The sequence below is a fragment of the Pundamilia nyererei genome, unplaced genomic scaffold, assembly GCF_000239375.1.
Source record: "Pundamilia nyererei isolate P.nyererei 1_Seehausen unplaced genomic scaffold, PunNye1.0 scaffold00336, whole genome shotgun sequence".
Classification (NCBI taxonomy): Eukaryota; Metazoa; Chordata; class Actinopteri; order Cichliformes; family Cichlidae; genus Pundamilia; species Pundamilia nyererei.
The window spans coordinates 223,065-240,860 of NW_005187737.1; the positions used below are offsets into that span (position 1 = coordinate 223,065).

The following is a 17,796-nucleotide window of genomic DNA, read 5'->3' on the forward strand; positions in this document are numbered from 1 at the left end:
ACAGCCTATCCAGCAACTTGACTTTCTTATAACAAAACCACAGCGCTCCTGGATCACAGCTAATACGTTACTCTCACTGTAAATAGATACTGTATCAGTGGTGACAAGGTGTTTGATACCAGAGCCTTTATGTTATCTGTTTGTGGTCAGAGTTCCCCAAACTCAGTGATTTCTAAAGTGTGGGCTACGAATGAAAGTATGTACAGTTACATATTTATATGAATGTATTTATTTATATAAAAGGTGAATGCAAACTGGTAACAGGAGGAGTTGACTGTGATGTTACTCATTACTCTGAGTGTCCCAGTGGTAGGTGGGTCATACTTAGGATTTAACTCAGCATATGACTGTGTAGCATTAGAGATTTATAGCCAACAGTCTGTGTTTTTTATGTTGTTTTTTTAAAATAAAATTTTCAAGGATAAACGTCACTGTCTCTTGTGTTGATTTCAGATCCATTGAATTTTTTTGTTTTTTGAAGGAGTGCAGTAGCACTCTTGACTTTGGCAATGGCTGCCCTAACCGGTCACATGTTTAGATGCAGGCTAACCATCGGAATTTGAAAGGAAATTATGCATTTCTGAAATGCAATAAACTGTAAATCTGGAAAAGTTTTATTAACATCAGCACTAAAAATGTGTGCCGGGAGCTTCGCTACATGAGTTTCCCTGTCCGTGTCGCTCTTTTTATGTGCCCCAGTACTTTTGTCCATATCAATGTGTCCTCTGGCTACACTGGAAGCTCTGTACAGGCTAAATAAGAAGACTAGTCAATGAACAGTTAGATGATATCAGATATAAGGTAAGAAGATGCTGTATCCATCTGCTCACCTTGTCTGAAGCCAGAATCTTGAAGGAGGCCATGACTTGTTCTGCAGTGTCGGTCTCGGCGGTCTCACGGGTCATGAAGTCGATGAAGGCCTGGAAGGTCACAACGCCCGTGTTGTTGGGGTCCACCAGGGTCATGATACGTGCAAACTCCACCTCACCCTGTCAGCAAAAGCAACAATCAGGAATCGTTACTGCACAAACCAATCAGCAAATCCTTATAGTTTACATTTTAACTACACTCAAGTTGTTGTACAAGTCAAGCCTATGAGCGCCTGACCACTGACCAGATCGTAACCCATGGAGATGAGACAGGCACGGAAGTCGTCTGGGTCCATCATGCCGTTTCTCTTCTGCAAAGGAACAGCACAAAGTATCGCTTTCATTACTGTGCCAAAGAGTCGTAGTAATTAATGAATTCACTCATTAGTGATGCTAAAACATCAATGAGCATGAACTTAAGTGACATATCTAAACTTTTTCAGCCTCTTAAATAGGAAATGCCAAAGGAAAAGTTTGAAAACTATACGAAGCACCGCTCTCTTCTCCTCGACCTACGGTGTCGCCTCACCCTGTCGAAGTGGTTGAAGGAGGCCCTGAACTCGTTGAGCTGCTCCTGGCTGATGCCCTTGGCGTCGCGGGTCAGGATCTGGTTCTCCACCTCGTTGATGGTTCTGGCGATAGTGGTGAGCAGCTGCTCCCAGCCCACACGGATGTGCTGCAGTGGAGAGGGAATGGGAGGAAATTAAAACGGAGGTAGCGTACGCTTTGAGTAGAGAGGAGTGAGAGCTAAGCCCATCTGCAGATCGCGCTGCGGTCTGCATGCACACCTCCATGGTGTAGTTGGTGTGCTTGTTGTCGAAGATGAGGGACTCCTGGATGAGCTGGTGGTCTCCCTCCAGTTTGTCGATGTTGGATTTGTAGTTGATGATGTTCTGCTCGTACTGCTTCAGGCTGTTCATCTGTTCCTCCAGGGAGCCGGCGATGTCCACAGACACGTGGCTGATCTCCTGCAGAGACAGGAATCAATGAGGAAATGCGGCACTCACCATACTTTCACATATTTTACTGCATTATTTTGTAGCAACAGCTGAGCGTTACTGTTCCCACAGATCACGTTGATCCGACCGTGCAGATTTACACACAGCACTGGTTACCCAAGCACCCCCATCTCGTACCTCCATCTTGGTTTGAATCCAGGGTCCGATGATGTTGGCCTGAGCGGCGAACTGGCGCCTCAGTCTCTCATTGGCCTGCTGCCTGGCCACCTCCTCCTGGAGCATTTGGTCTCTGAGGGGCACGAGGTGCTTCACCTGCACACACAGTTTATATCTGGTGACTGTGTGTAACTTACATTATTACAGTTTACTTAAACATGTTGTCACCTCTTCCATTTCTACGCTTGCATCACTGCATCTTTAAATTAACCGAATGTTGCTGTCACTTTTTCCAAGTCTGTATACATAGTTTTTCACTCCAGATTGTAACTTCATGATTGCCCAGATAGAAAGAAAAAAAATTTGTCTCTTGAGCACAGATGGTCTGATGTGTGTCGCACTACGGCTGCACCGACAGGCTGTCCTGTGGAGTTATTTTGATTTCCCCTGAGAGCCTCACAGCCAGCAGTGCTGAGTGTCACTCTAACCCACATGTACTGTACTATTCCTGACCTGTCGCTATCTTTGCACTGTGCTAATATTAGCTGGATGACCAAATGGAGTGTACACAGAGAGAGAGAGAGAGAGCCAGGTTGACATTTGCTGCTACATAATGCTAACTTGCTGAAAGCAGATTAAAGAGCAGCCACGCTCCTCATTGTGTCTGCGATATAATAATTAATTTGCTCCTTCTACAAACGCTGTGTTCGTGGGGTCCGTTTGACTTGACTCACAGTGTCCCACTTAGTGCTGATGTCCTGGGAGGAGAGGTTGGTGTACGGGTTGATCCCGGACAGCTTGATGCCGTAGGTCTGGGCGATCTTCAGGATCTCGTTGTGGATGCCCAGAGTGGCCATGCGCTCCTTGTCGGCCTCGGGCAGAGTAGCCTTGAACTGGTCGTGAGCTGTGATCAGACTCTGTGTGCGAGGAAAACAAATATAAGATGGTGTATTAGAAAAAAGAAAGACAGAGTGTATGTATTTTTGTACAACTTCTTCCTTTGGTACAGATTTAAATGTCTGAGAAAAAGAAAAGAGCCTGGTTCTGCTGGAGGTTTCTTCCTGCTAAAAGGGAGTTTTTCATTCCCACTGTTGCCAAGTGCTTGCTCACAGGGAGTCGTCTAATTGTTGGGCTTTCTCTGTATTATTCTAGGGTTTCTATCTTACAATATAAAACAGTGTGAGGGGACTGTTGTTGTGATTTGGTGCTATATAAATAAAACTGAATCAGATGGTTACCTGGATCTCTTCAATGCTGTGGACAATGAACATGTCCTGCAGGTCCTCCATGGCTCCGTCCATCCAATTGTTGAAGGGTGCCGCACGCTTGGCGAACTCCAGGTACAGCTGGTCAATGGTCTCCCACAGCTTCTCCACACGCTGCCGTCACACACAGAAACACACTCGTGATGCTGAAGCAGACGTGTGCATACAAACACGGAGGGAATCTGCCATTTGCACTCTCCGTGTTGTTTTTGTCACTCCTCGCTGAGCATCGTGAAAACATTAAGCCGAATTTGCCGATAAAAATCAAGACGTCTTGAATCACATTAGCTGTATTTGTCTGGTGTCCTGTGCTTATAAAACCTCACAACTTCACAATTTCCAGATCTTTCTGCCTACTTCCTGTAACTCTGTCACTTCCTGTAATCACTGGTATTCTGCTTTTCAGTCTGTTCACATGGAAACGCTCCTTTGTCCTCTTTCCCACCATGTTTCCGCTGCTTTCTGATCTCAGAGAGCTGCCCACGCTTTACCTGCTGCTTCTCAACTCTCTCCTTTTTGTCCCTACACTCTCCTCCTGACCCCCTGCTCTCTCTGAGGCAGACGGCCACCCCAGAAACTCGTTCAGCTGGAGGTGTTTTCTTGCTTGCTCGCAGCGTATTGTTGAGTTTCTATTTATAATATTCGAACCATATAAAAGTGTACTCAGATCTCTGGACCTGTGCACTACAACTGAAGCTGAAATGACTTTCCTCCACTGCCGCCTGCTCCGAGTGTTGGCCTCTAATCACCAAAACTCAGATTCATATTACACTAATCAAAATTTTATCTCTGTGTAAAACATGTTATTTTATTTTTAGTTTCCCACACTCTCAAAATCATTTATGTAATTTTTTTTAGTGTCACTCTTATTATCCAATCGTCTAAGCCTGACCACACCCTCCCAGCCAATCAGCTGCTAGCCCCTGCTGTGTACAATAACTGCAATCAGCAGTTTTGCACCACCTGTTGTGCATCCCGCATCCTCCCCATCGCCTCCCTCATCATTCATGCACTAATTTCCACTCATCCAGCTCAGTCCCAGGAAGGCTGGAGACGATCCCAGCTGTCTTTCCAGACAAAAAACTGCAACATGTTCAGTGAGTTGTTTACATAAGCAGCTGATTGCTGTTTAGTTTTACCTCCAGTGAATCCCTCCTCTTCTGGGTGAGAGTGCCCAGATTGTCCCACTGGTCACAGATACCCTGGCAGCGGGTGTTGACTGTAGCAGCATCGTGGTAGTCCAGCTCACTGGAGAGAGGCAAACAACAAAACAGACGAGTACATAGACCGTTATCACACAAATATTTACAAAATGGTAATAATATTAGCTGAAACTCAGCTAAACCCGCTAATAAATCATCATTACGAATAATCACGTTTGTCAGATGAGTGAAACTCTCCTTTCAGTCAGTGTAAAGAAATTTAGCTGCACGTTTAACCAATGAGATTTCTTAATATAAGAAAAACAAGCTGAATATAAACAGTGTGTCTCAGTTGTTCTACATGATAAAGTTTAAGCTCTCTGGAGTTAAATATTAAAAAATGAAGTTAAAAATGAGAGAAATCTATAATTAAATTACTTTGGTGTGGTATGAATAGCCAACAGTTCAAAGTCTAAAATGTTTGTCCTCTTTCACATTTTCCAAAGCCGTCCAGTGGGTCGGATCAGGGTCTTCACTGGGCCGATTCTGGCCCCCCGGGCCTTATGTTTGACACCCCTGATCTAAAGTAAGGTAAAGTTGAGGAAACTCTTCTGTGAAGTGATCTCATTTCTCCAAATAACCCGAATATTTGATGCCCTTTTATTAAATGCATTGATATTTCGCCCTCCTTTGAGTTGAGGGGCATCTAAGAACTTTTCTTTCTTGATACCGAGGTCATGATTTGTGCTTTTGAAGTCCTCGCTGATAAATTATACTGTACATTTTTTCAGCTTTACAGTGCCGATCTGCTCATATACTGTAACATCAAAGAAATCATCTCAAGGCTATCTCGGAGAAAAAAAAAGCCCCGAGGAGCTGCGGAGGATAAGTAAACGGCGAGATCAGAGGTTTCCGCTCTCTCGTGAAGCACCCTTTCATCTTTCTTATCTCTCATTAATATTTTCCACTCATCTGTTGCATCTTTTGTTCCTGGCTGCGTTCGCGTTCTCGTCTGCTCTCGACATCCCTGCCGTCACTTCAGCTACTCGCTTTCTTCCCCTGCTCTTCTTCCCATTATGCTGAATAATTGGGATAATGCTTTCTCCACCCCCGCCCCCACCCATCATGATTTTCAACATCTCTCTTCCTCCCCGTGACCTTAACGTCCGGCATTAGGACACATCTCGTCACACGCTCTCACTTCAGCTCCTGGGCGATGGCGGCGATCTGCTCCACCCTGTCCTGGTGAGCGGCGAGGTCGCTCTCGAAGGCCTCGTGCTTCCTCATCAGGGCTCTGATCTCCATCAGAGAGGCCGACTCGTAGTCCTTCTGGGACAGAAGATCCTCCTTACCTGAAACACACACACACACACAGTTACTTTAAAGACGGTAACAAGTAAAAGTCGGGCCCACAAGCTTTTAAAGTTTTACAGCTCTCGCTCAGATTTTTATATCTCCCACTCGCTGTATCGTTTCAGTGTCCCCATGAATCATTAGATCCTTTTTAATTGCTCTGTATAATCTTACTGGGCCATTTATGGTGCTTTGATGTGGTTTTGAGGGTTATCTTTTGCTGCTTTGCCTTATTACACAGTAAAGTGTGAAGACTCGCGATTAACGGAGGTAAAAAAAAGCTACAAAACAAGAATAGTTTGATACGTCAAATATAAAAACAACGAGGAGAGGACAAGAGCATGTTTAATATTCGATAAATGTTTCTTTACACAAAAAGGCGACCTTTCAATCGTCGAGTCACTGTGTAAATGACTACGCTAAGAAGGATCCGCATTTGTCACTCTTTAAGGAAGCAAACAGTAAGTAACATTTTATATAAAGAGCTTTTCGCCGATAAATCACAAAGTGCTTTACAACAAAGAAAATGAAAAGAATGGAAATGCAACAAATAACAATGTAAAACAGTAAAATACAACAAATTAATTAAAAGCTTGCCTATATAAAAATGTCTTCAGCTGCTTTTTAAACGAATCAATGGCGTCTGCACAGCGTAAAACCAGCGGGAGAGAATTTCACAACCTCGGTGCCGCTGCCCGAAAGGCCCGATCACCAAAAACTGGAGTGATATGAGATCTTTGCTTGGTGCGAAGATCTCTCTTTAATTCAGTTTATTTATATAGTGGCAGCACTATATAAATACAAATAAAATACAAAATCTATCCACCACCTACCTGTAGTCCAGGCCTCGTGCATGGCGCACTTCTGCTTGAACTTCTCGGCCAGGTGGTCGAGTCTCTCCAGGCGACGGATCTCTGTCAGCAGCCACTCCTCGTAACCCTTCTCCACCTGCTCCAGACCTTTCCAGGCATTTGCGATGTCCTGAAGGAGAGGGAGCGCTTTCATTATTACCCTGTGCTGAGGAGGAGGAGTGTTAGGCGTATTATCGACACGTTCGAGGGGAATTAAGAGCTCGCGGCGGCCCGCCGTACTCTGACTCTGAATTGATTTGAGATTGTAGACCTTGAGAGGTTTTTAATAGCTGTAAATTTCTCAGAAAGCAGCAGCTGAAAAGAGAGTCTCTTTGAAGTTTTGCTTTATACAAAGAAGATGATGAAGAAACTATTTTTTTCTTTTTATCCTTTTATCCTTCTTCTTGACTAATTTGAGCTGAATCTGGGTGAATGTTTGGGCTGGATCGTACTCCACTCACCCTTAGGTGGAAGCTTGCCTGCTGGTGGGACACTATATGTGGAAGTCCCTGTTGGTGACAAACTACTAGAAAAGATTCAGTGTGCTCATTATCTCTGTTTTATTCCCCGATGATGTGTTGGAGTCATTACATAACCTTGCCATGAAAATAAAGGAATTTTGATTTTATTTTGAAAGGGGAGTGCTTTGGTGTTGTCAAAGAGCACCAGGAACAGAAGTACCCGTGTCTAACCACCAACTGAAGTGTGACTTTGTTGTTTTGGTCTCTTTTTTCAAACTCTACGTCTCATAAAATCCTTTCCAAAGTAACACACAAAGAATTTAATCTTTCAACTGATGTGTGAGCTTGAAAATCCAGAGTGATGCATTAAGTCGTCCTCCTTGCTCACCGACACCATCTTGCCCTCAGAGGGCATGAAGGCGGGCCTGTTGCTGAGCCTCAGCTTGGTCTGCAGGGTGTTGAAGTTGATCTCCAGCTGGCATTTCTCCTGCACGCGGGGCGGCTTGTGGACGCGACGGTAGTCACGGAAATCCTCCAGCTTCTGCTGCATGGCGCGCATGGTCTGCTCCGCCACACGGTTCTCCAGCCAGGGGATGGTGCGACGGATCCACTCGAGAAGCTGCAGAACAGACACGCAAAGGTTACTCAGAGTACTCTGATTACTTCAGTCTGCAGTTTACATGCACACCCACACACATCATATGACCTGTATGACCTACATTCTGTATGTCTTTAGTGAAAGAAAGTCTTTATTTAGGGTCATGTTTATGCGACAGATCAAGCTGCTATATATGACAGACACTCGCATGTTTCTGATTATTTAAAGATATAATGCTGTGCAAAAGTCTTGAGCCACCCTTCATTTCCGTACATAGGAAAAAGTTGCTCATATTCCACCGCACTTTCTGCATAAATGCGCTTAGTTGTCAACTTTCCCTTTTATGCTTCTATAACTGAGAAAAAAAATTGATTTTCATAAAACGACTTCAGTGAAGGAGCAGAAAGAGTGAGGAGAAGTGTGGGACAGACTGAGAGTGGGAGTTGTGCGGTCGCAGCGGTTTCTCACCTCGCTGGCCAGCTTCTCGTACTCCTCCATCAGTTTCTCGTTCTCCTGGTTGACGGCCAGCACCTTGCAGATACGGTTGGCAGCTGTCTCGGCCTGAGAGGGAGAGTAGCAACAGCTGATTTACCCCAGATTCACGCAGCTCGCACGTTTACTCAGCGCTGACGTTACGTCACGATGACCGCGTTTCACGTGTGTCATCTGATTTATTCAATTACAAAGGGAACACTTGCTCATTCGGTTTGTGCGCCGAGCTCGTCGATCCACAGAAAAATAACAACATGAAACGTGGAGAAGTGAGGCGACACCGGCTCACCTGTTCTGCGCCGGCGAAGGCGTGGTAGAAGCAGGACACGTAGGTCATGATGGCCTTCTCGTCAGGTTTGGGTGTGTTCACGATATCTGAAGGTGCAAAAACAATGTTGAGCTTTATTATTATATTATTTTAAAATAGTCTTGGCAAAGGTTTGAAAGAATGATCCGCAGGGCAGGAAAGCAGAGCAGACGTTTGATTCGTTTTTACTGCATTTTATTCTGAAAAGCCACTTTGTCAGGTTTAAAAAGCGTTTTTTAAATAACATTTTTATTAAATATTTAAAAATCTGATACAGCTTAGTGTGGCAATATTGTATCGATGCAGGGACACTAAATATTTCACTAAAGAACCAGAACTCATCTCACCTGGTAGGAAGCAGCCACAGTCTGACCTGGACTGACTGCAGTCACTCTCAGAGAGACTGATCAAGGTTTGCAAATAACTTAGAAATGCAGACAGATTACCAACATGCTGCCATCAGTCTGAACGGATCTTTGATCCTAACTGGCTGCCAGCTGTTTGTGTCCTCGTTATATTTCTGTAGACCAGGAGGTTTACTGAGTGCAACTGTCACAGTTAAATGTGAATTACTGACGTAAACAGCAACAGACGTGAGTTTTGAGTTTTTATTGCAGTTAATTGTCAGAAACAGAGTGTGTGTAACTGCAAACTTGGTGACTGGTGACTCCCACCTCAGTTAAATATGCTGAATTAAAATGTGACCGTGAAGCGTAAAGAGCATTATGATTTATTCTTGCATTAATCACTCGTTTTAGGACATCTGCCTACAAAGCAGTCATATTTCCAAGGTCAGAGCCGCTGGTTCCTGAGTAGATGCATTTAAAGTGATTTAAAATGCATTCGTTTTTTCAATGAAGATGATTGAATTTTCCGAGCAAGCCGGAGCCACCATGTCTGCCATCATGCATCTCGCTGCAGCTGAGCTCATCACCGTGTGCGTCAGCATAACAAGACAGAACCCGCTTCCTGCACTGCTCCGTCACGTTGACGTCTCGTGGCCTCACCTTCAGCGTCGAGCATCTTCGGGATGTCCAGGTACTTCTCAGCCACCTCGAAGGCGGTGTTCAGGTTACCGATGGGGTCGTCCTGAAGAAACACACAATCAGTGTCACACACAAAAGACTACACGGGGAAGCACGCCAGCCACGACAGTTCTGATGAGTGTTTTGAAGGCGAGAAATAAACCTCATTAAGAAATGTTTCAGTTTCAGAGTTTTGGCAGGATTTTGGCGAGCAAACAGCAGCGCAGTTTCCAATTCTGTCGTATCACATCCAACTTTAAGGGATGCAATTTTGGCAAATATTCTTATTAACACTCTTAATCAAGCTTGTGATCTACAAGTGCAGTATTGTGATGGGTTGTCTTTTTGGGTTCTTTTTAATAATCAGTTCACAGGAAAAAATATTTCTAACAGAGCTTCAATGATGAAAGTGAAAAGACATAAAAAGACTGCATTAATCAAGGTTCAGTATAAAGGTTGAAAATAGAGGGGAAAGTAGAGAAGGATGGGCCACCTTTCTCAGTTTGGAGTAGTCAATGAGGTCGGGTCTGTGTCTGTGGATGAGGGCACACAGGGCCAGGCCATCCTTCCAACTGAGAAGAAGAAGAAGAGGAAGGAGGGAGGCATGAGTGAGGAAACAGCGGCAGGCAAAGAGGCGTGAGGAGAAAAGAAGGAGAGTAGATGATCAGTGGGTGACATGGAAGGAGGAAAACATAAAGAGGAAAAGAAATCAGCATCAGACAGAAGTATAAGCTGAATGATTGCAGTTCCCTGCTGATGCCACAGGTCGGCATCGCTCACCCACCTAATGTGGAAGTTCTGTACATTGACGTTCCTGTAGGGGGCAGTCTTCCTCTGGCACCACAGCAGCAGACCCTCCTTAGCAGAGGTCTCTGAAAAAGTTGAGAAGAGGAGATGATTTTAGATGAGGGTTTGTGTTATTTTGAACATTAAGAGAAGAAGAATAACAGTCAGGAAGAGGATGACAGAGAGTGATTGGGGCTGTCAAAAGTTTAAATACTGCACAAAGATGTTTAGGATCAAGATCTGGCATTAAAAAAAGCTGTATGATGTTAGCAGCAGTCAATATATTTCTCAAGCTCGTCTGACGGGTGGCTTAAAGATAATTTCCTGCACTAGTGGAGGGAAGAGGAGTTATGAGAGGTTAGAGCGAGGTCGATGGCGAAGAAAGTCAAGCTGTATGACAGCAGAAGAAGATTGAAGAGCGGAAGCAATAAAAGCTAAGCTAAAGGAGATGACTTGAAGGTAAGTGGGGGCGTGGGGGTGTGGGGGCGGAGTGTGGAAGGACAGAGTGAACAAGGTCGGAGTCTTTGTAAACAAGAATTTATTGTGGGTTGACCTGCTGACAGCATTAAGGTTAAAATAAAATGGCATGAGGTGCAAATGCAGCCCAGGGGTGGGATTACCAAACAAGGAAGCAACAAATCACCCCACACCCACACACACGCACGCACACACACGCACGCACAGAGTTAAAGGCATTAAATCTACTACACTCATTTCCAGCTTCATCGTTTTATTCTACAACTGCATCCACACTGGAAGCGCTTCACTCTCTGTGCATCGCTTTGAAGCCCGCGGCTGGTTGCTTAGGATATTCCAGGCTGTCGTTGCCTAGGTGACCCTCTAATATATTTACTACCAGGTCATGTGCCAATCATCGGCGTTCTTAACTTTCATGGGTAGTTGTTTCAGTTGCTTGGCTAAAGTTTACTTCTGATCGTGCCCACTTCCTGTCCACAGTGGTACCTGTAGCTCTGCTGCATGTCATTCACTTTCTGTGGTCATTGGTTGCTATGGTGCTGCAAATCATTTCCAGTGTGCACGCAATTTAAGATATTATTACATTACTTAAGATAGCTTTGCATGACCATACAGTTTGAAATAAGCTCTATATAGCTAAAACTGGGCCTTGGTTCATTCTCTGTCAGAAACTAGACATTTTATTTCCTCTTCCTCTTTGATTGGCTTTCCTTTGCAAACAGAAGATGACCATATTAGGACATCTGCTCTTAGTGACGTCATACAGAGCTGAGAGTAGAATGGTCTGAAACTGAGTGCTGAGAAGTCTCAAGGAGATGTTGAATATGAGCATCTACAGTTTTAACAGTATATATACACGTGTGTGTGTGTGTGTGTGTGTGTGTGTGTGTGTGTGTGTGTGTTGTTTATCTCATTTCCTAAGAAGATGACTCAGAATGCCCTTCACAGATTTGACTGACTAGACATATCCAAGCTGCAGTGCTCGTGCTGTTGGTTTGCTTTCATAAAGTGCATAAAGGCAAAAACACAGGTCATTTTAGCTCATTGCTAGGTGGTTGCCAGGCAACATTTTGGCATCATAAAACATTATGCACAAATTAAGAGTTGCGGATATAAGCTAAATGTTATTATTGTGAAATAAAAATGATATGGTGCTTTTATAAAGTGTTGTAAAGCTGAAAACGGTGCTTCAGGGGCCTGAGATGCACCTGTGTGCCAAGTTTGGTTGTTCAGCTCCTGATTGTGTGGGAGGAGTTGGCAGCCAAAGAAACAAATAAACACACAGAGATTTTGTGTATTCTAGCAAGATGTGTTTAACTTTGCGTTCACGTGACTGTGTTTGAGACACAGACAACTGTCTCTGTCTGTTGTGCTCAGGCATGGTGACTGCTCCAGCAGTTTGGCCAAACTCTTACAAAGACTAATTGCAAACTCATAACTCGTACATTATCTCACTATTTAAGTGACAACCACTAAAAAAGTTAATTTAAGCTTAAAAAATTCAGTGTTGCTTTATGGAAACACACCTTCCACAGAGATGTCCTGGATGGCAAAACGCAGGATGATGGTCCAGATCATACCAAGAGTCATCTTCACGTTACCGTCGACGATTTCTACAAAACCAAACACACGGACGCGTGTTACTCGTCTTAGCAGATCCTGATGAATTAATCAGATAAAACTCAGACTCATTTTAAAGGTCTTGTCTCACCCTCAGCACCAATAGACACCAGCTTGACCCCCTTGCTGCAGATGAAGTCCAAAGCTTTGTTAACGTTGGCGATCTTGTGGAAACGCATCTTGCCTTTGTCGGGTTTGGGCAGCCTCTCACCTGAGAAAGACGAGGAACAGATTTATTAGCTCGTCCATCAAGCTGATCAGTAGTTTTTTTTTTTTAAGCTAAGTGTCAAGGAAAAATACACCATCTCCAAGAACATGTGATCTCAATTTTACTTGTTTGTGTTAGTTTATTTACCAAAGAACACAGTTATGAATTATAAGAGTAATTCCATTCATGAAACCTGCAGAGATGTAGCCAATGTGACACCACCTGTTACTATGTAGTCTACAGTTTTCAATATTCTGTTACTATGTAACAGAATATTGAAAACTGAGCTAGTTTTCAATATTCTAGCTCAGGATTTTGATCATCACCATCTCAGTTTTTTTGGTTTGCTCGTTTTTAAACCAGACATCACAAAAGACAAGTAGACCTGCCAGGGAAATGCTGCGAACCAGTCAATCACAAGGTAGAACCGCCTACTTTATCCTATACAGAGTTTAAAAAGAATGATCCGACTCCAAAACGCTGTAATCCTGCAGTGTTCACTGGTAACATTTGACACACGTACTGTTAGAAAGCGCAGATTCATGAGTTTCACGTGGTTGCTGGCAGGTAGCGACGGAAGTATTCAGCCATACATTTTAAAATTTACCACAAGTTTCTATGTTCGTTACTTTTACAAATAAAGCCTTTTGAACTCAGATGATTCTTTCTGATACAACAGTCAGAAATGAAAAAAATATGACTTAAAACTTGAAATAGAAACTAACACTGAAAGTTTTCATTGATGTCATAAAAATCACGTGAGCAATAGTTTAATGTTCCTCTTAGATTTCTTTACAGTCAGACTTTGTTCAGTCTCCCCCTGGTGGCCACAAGAAAGAATGCAAGTACTTTATTTGTTTTTTAAACGTCTCCATCTTTGAGATACAGTCTCTTCTTATTTTCAACTAACTGTTTTAAAACAGATTTTTTTTTGCTATTATATATAAAGTGATGATGACTGCTGGATTTTATGGATGGAAGAAGGTAGAGTGTGGGAGTGAAACACAACAATGTTTAGGCGTGTGAGCAATCAACATCAGTCTCATTCTACAAAGAAAATGACAAAAAAAAGAAAGAAAAAGAAGTGTCACCAAAATAGCAAAAGATCTGCTCTTTTTTTACCACAAGGATGTGCCAAATCCAAGTATGTGATCCGGTATCATTCAGTTTTTAAATGTGTATACATGCATGGGTGTGTGCTCTCAATGACATCCACCTGATATGACCTCCAGCAGCAGCATGAGTTTGAGGCCATTTCTGAAATCCTCTTCAATGTTCTCAATCTGTGTCCCGGCCTTCCTCAAGTGGGAGTTACACCAAGCTGTGAAGGTCTAAAGGAGAGAAGAGACGGAGGCTCACAGGTCACATGTACCACATATTACGCATTTGCATTCACAGACTTGACCTGCCGTGCACACCACATACATCACACAAAGAGCCAGAAACACACGGTTTTACGAACTCACACACACAATTTGATGCTTCCTCTTTGAAACCGGGGTCACAAAATGCTTCGCGAGGCCCGAGCTGTCCTCTTTAATCTGTGACCTTGCTGCGACTGCGGCTGCTGACGGAGAGCGGGCGCAGTCACACTCTGACACTTGTGTCAGTTTGACGGCCGCTTGATCTTAGTTCAATCTGACTTTGGGCTCAGATCATTCTGACGTGTGCTTTTTGAGGCTGTGGAACTTCCCAGATGAATTCATAAGAGGATGAATGACGCTCACTGTAATAAACAGGTGCAATCTGGAGAACTAACATGTGATAATTACCAAGAGGTGTTTGAGTCATTTGTATGCTTGGTTTAACTAATAATGGATGCATATCTGGACACTTTTGCATTTTAATTAGGACTCTGCACTTTAGGAAAACATGTGCACACCAAGAAACATACTTTCACATGAGAACTCTTAAATATTTAATGATTATTTATTGAACATTTTAATGATTCTATTCTCCAGACACATGATGTAGGATAAAGAGATAATACTAGCCACCAATTCTGCTGATTAGCATGTGTCCCAGGGGGTCTAAAGACTATTTAAAGATTCTGGGAGAGACCAAGGTGGAAAGGGTGGGGGGAGTTGCTGGGGTTGCCAGTGGGCTGCCAGTTGGCAGTTAGAAGGTATACATTTGCTGCTGGTAGAGGCTGCCACGTTACGCTGGTGAACTGAAGCCTCGATAAATAAATAAAACAAACTTGTGCTGCTCAATGGTCATTTGTTACACATGCAAAGACTCCTCAGCATCAGCACCATCCATTTCTTAAACAGCTGGACATTCAAGTGCAGTAAAGTGAAGTCTGCAAGTGTTCAGGAAGGTACCCGTTATTAAAAAATTAAAAAAAAAAAAAAAAAATCACACATTTTACTCGGGCGCTACGTCTTTCAGTAGCTACAAATCACCCGTTTTGGAAACCAAGCTGCTCACTGAGTGATGGTGGCGTGTGTAATAGACAGAAATGGCTCTTAAGCGTTGAGTGCTTGCCTTCGGTCTGTCTGGAAAACTGCCTAATGGCGTCAGGCGTACGTGCAGGGGACAATTCAGTGCGCCATTCAATCAATCAATCAGCCGCTGAAAGGTATTTCTGAGAGGCTTTCCATGCTGTTTAGCTTTAATCTGAAAAAAAAAAAACAAACGTGTGTGTGCGCTTGTGTTCAAACTCAGGGGTGTGAGTGTGCGTTAGGGCTTCTGCTGTAGAGCCAAAACTTTGCCAGGGTTTGGAGGATGCGGGGGTGTCGAAGCAGAATAAGTACATGAGCTGAATAACTAACTACAGATGATTGTGTGGGTGGAGTGAGGAGAGACGCAGAGAGAGAGGGATGTATAAATTAGCAATGAAACAGGGTTTGTGCTCAGTAGGTAAAAACAAATTTCCCAACACAGCAAAGCACATTAAATAGCCCAGGAATCAAAATGCATGTGCCCTTTAAAGTAAGTGGGTGTGTGTTTATGCCTATATGAGCTTCCGGGCCTCGCGTCTGCATCTGCCTGCGCGGACAGAAAAGCAAAGACGCAAAGTACCAGAGACACAGATAAGACAGAGATGTCTGAGTGGAAGAGGAGAAAAAGTCGCAAATTAGAGTGAAGGGAAAGTACAGCATGTGGGGGAGAGTAGACACTGCTTATCTCTGCATGTGCTCTAGAGCTGAAATTATTATCTAATTAGTTGATGAAGTGAAAAATGAATTAACCTGATGACTAATTGAAGCAATTTTTCAAGCAAACATGCTTCAAATTTCCTTGTTCCTGTTTCACAGCTCTAATGATTTTCTGCCCCCTGTTATGTAAATGCAAACTGAACATATTCATCATTTTTTGACATTTTATAGATAAACCGTTACATAAAGAGTTTTCAGGGCTGGCTCTGCTTCACTCACACTGATTTTCTCTCCTTCCTGGAGGAGACTGGTGATGGGCTGAAAGTTTCTTATAATTAAACGGATGCAATGTAAGCATGTGATGATTTATAATATACTTTATACAGAGTTGCTTAGAAGCCAATATTCAGTTTGACCACCTTTATTCTTCAACACAGTCTGAACTCTCTTAGTCAGTCTTTCCATTTCTTTAAGCAGGAATAGTTCTCCAGGCTTCTTGAAGGACATTCAAAGCTCTTCCTTGGATGTTTCTGCCTTTTGTTCTGTTCTCTGTCGAAATGATCCCACACTGCTACAGTGTTGAAGTCAGGGCTCTAAGGAGGCCAATCCACAATGGCTTTTATTGCAATGGCAGTCTGTTTGCTGAAAAAAGAAGCCGTTTCCAGATGATATTACATGGTGCTCAAAATCTGGTGGTACTTTCTGTGCTCATAATTCTTCAATTTTGGCAAAATCTCCAACACCACTGGCTGCAATACAGCCCAAACCATGACAGAGGCTCCACTGCGTTTTACGGGGGACTGCAGACTCACAGTTGTACCTCTCTCCTGACCTGTGCACATACCGATGATGTAAAATCTGGATTCGTGACTTCATCACACCTGTTGCTATCGATTTTCAGTCCAGTTCTTGTGCAATTTGGGATGCCTCAATCATCATGTTTCTTAAGAATGGCTTCTTCACAGCCACCCTTCCACTGAGACACTAAATGGAGTACCTGAAGAGCCGAATGCAGGTCCTGTATCAGATCTTTGCTAGGTTTTTTCCCCCTATTTCTTAAGAATATGACTTTCAAATACTGTCCATCTGCTGCAGAGAGCATCTTAGGCCTGAGAGGCCTTCTTATGTCCTCCACTAGTCCAGTTTCCTATTTTTTTTTAAAGGAGAGACTGCACATCATGCCAAGGTTTCTGCTTACAGCCCTTTGGGAATCTTTGGTATTTTGCTTAAATTCAGCTAAATAAATGGGAACAAGTTGTGTGTTTTTACGAGAAGCTGCTAATAACAAATTTCCTAAAGATACAAATTAAAATCGGTTCTTTGCCAAGTTGTCTGTTATGTGTATTCACAACACTTGATCACCACTAGAAGCCTTTTTTAGGCTCAGGCGATTCATGGGACATGTATACATTAAAAAAAGGCCAAAAATGATTAACTAAACATTATGAGTTCGAATGCATGTTTTTGACTTAAAAAAAACTTTTTTGAAGACTAAGAAAAATAACTTTTGATGTGATCTTAGGATCAACGGTCATCAGCAGTGTTGGTCAAGTTACTTGAAAAAAGTAATCAGTAACTAATTACTGATTACTTCCCCCCAAAAGTAATCCCGTTACTTTACTGATTACTTATTTTCAAAAGTAATTAATTACTTAGTTACTTTTTAAAAACACGATTTACAACCTGAAGCTGTGATAAAGCGATAGATCTTTCAGCCCAATTCTACTTTTTCTACATAATTCATCATACAAAATATAATCAAATGAAAAAGTCTCTTTTTAAAACTTGTTTTATCAGTTTTAATCTTTTAACTTTATGCATCAAGTAAAAATTAAATTATATGCAACATTCTCTGACTTGAATAAATTAGTTTAACATTTAAACCTATTTTCTGCACATTCCAGCACATAAAATAAAATATTTTTTTGTGTTTACACTCACTCTTTCAAATAGATGCAAGTAAAACACAGCAGAACATAAATTAAGTCAAAGACTCAGCGGTCCTGTTGCTCTATTTTCACCTGTAAAGCAGGAGCAGGGTAGGCGGAGGTTTACCCTGGTGCAGGTGTGCCGCGGTCAGTGGAAGAATCCGCGAGTTTCTCTGTGAGTTTCCCATTACGTCGTTG

At 42.8% G+C, this 17,796-nt stretch overlaps 1 protein-coding gene across 1 annotated transcript in view; it reads right to left on the reverse strand.

The window, feature by feature from the left end:
- The window catches only part of actn3b (actinin alpha 3b), a 37,014-nt gene that overhangs the window by 2,203 nt on the left and 17,015 nt on the right, over positions 1 to 17,796 (reverse strand). The window contains exons 2-20 of the mRNA XM_005751971.2: positions 13,786 to 13,900; positions 12,453 to 12,572; positions 12,268 to 12,354; positions 10,263 to 10,350; positions 9,972 to 10,050; positions 9,461 to 9,542; positions 8,436 to 8,521; positions 8,123 to 8,215; positions 7,445 to 7,675; positions 6,578 to 6,725; positions 5,593 to 5,743; positions 4,389 to 4,497; positions 3,223 to 3,363; positions 2,719 to 2,901; positions 2,006 to 2,140; positions 1,658 to 1,837; positions 1,399 to 1,545; positions 1,115 to 1,180; positions 831 to 989 (exon numbers count right to left, since the gene is read on the reverse strand). Of these exons, the coding sequence (XP_005752028.1) occupies positions 831 to 989; positions 1,115 to 1,180; positions 1,399 to 1,545; positions 1,658 to 1,837; positions 2,006 to 2,140; positions 2,719 to 2,901; positions 3,223 to 3,363; positions 4,389 to 4,497; positions 5,593 to 5,743; positions 6,578 to 6,725; positions 7,445 to 7,675; positions 8,123 to 8,215; positions 8,436 to 8,521; positions 9,461 to 9,542; positions 9,972 to 10,050; positions 10,263 to 10,350; positions 12,268 to 12,354; positions 12,453 to 12,572; positions 13,786 to 13,900 (2,400 nt within the window). The remainder of the gene's footprint in view (positions 1 to 830; positions 990 to 1,114; positions 1,181 to 1,398; positions 1,546 to 1,657; positions 1,838 to 2,005; positions 2,141 to 2,718; positions 2,902 to 3,222; positions 3,364 to 4,388; positions 4,498 to 5,592; positions 5,744 to 6,577; positions 6,726 to 7,444; positions 7,676 to 8,122; positions 8,216 to 8,435; positions 8,522 to 9,460; positions 9,543 to 9,971; positions 10,051 to 10,262; positions 10,351 to 12,267; positions 12,355 to 12,452; positions 12,573 to 13,785; positions 13,901 to 17,796) is intronic.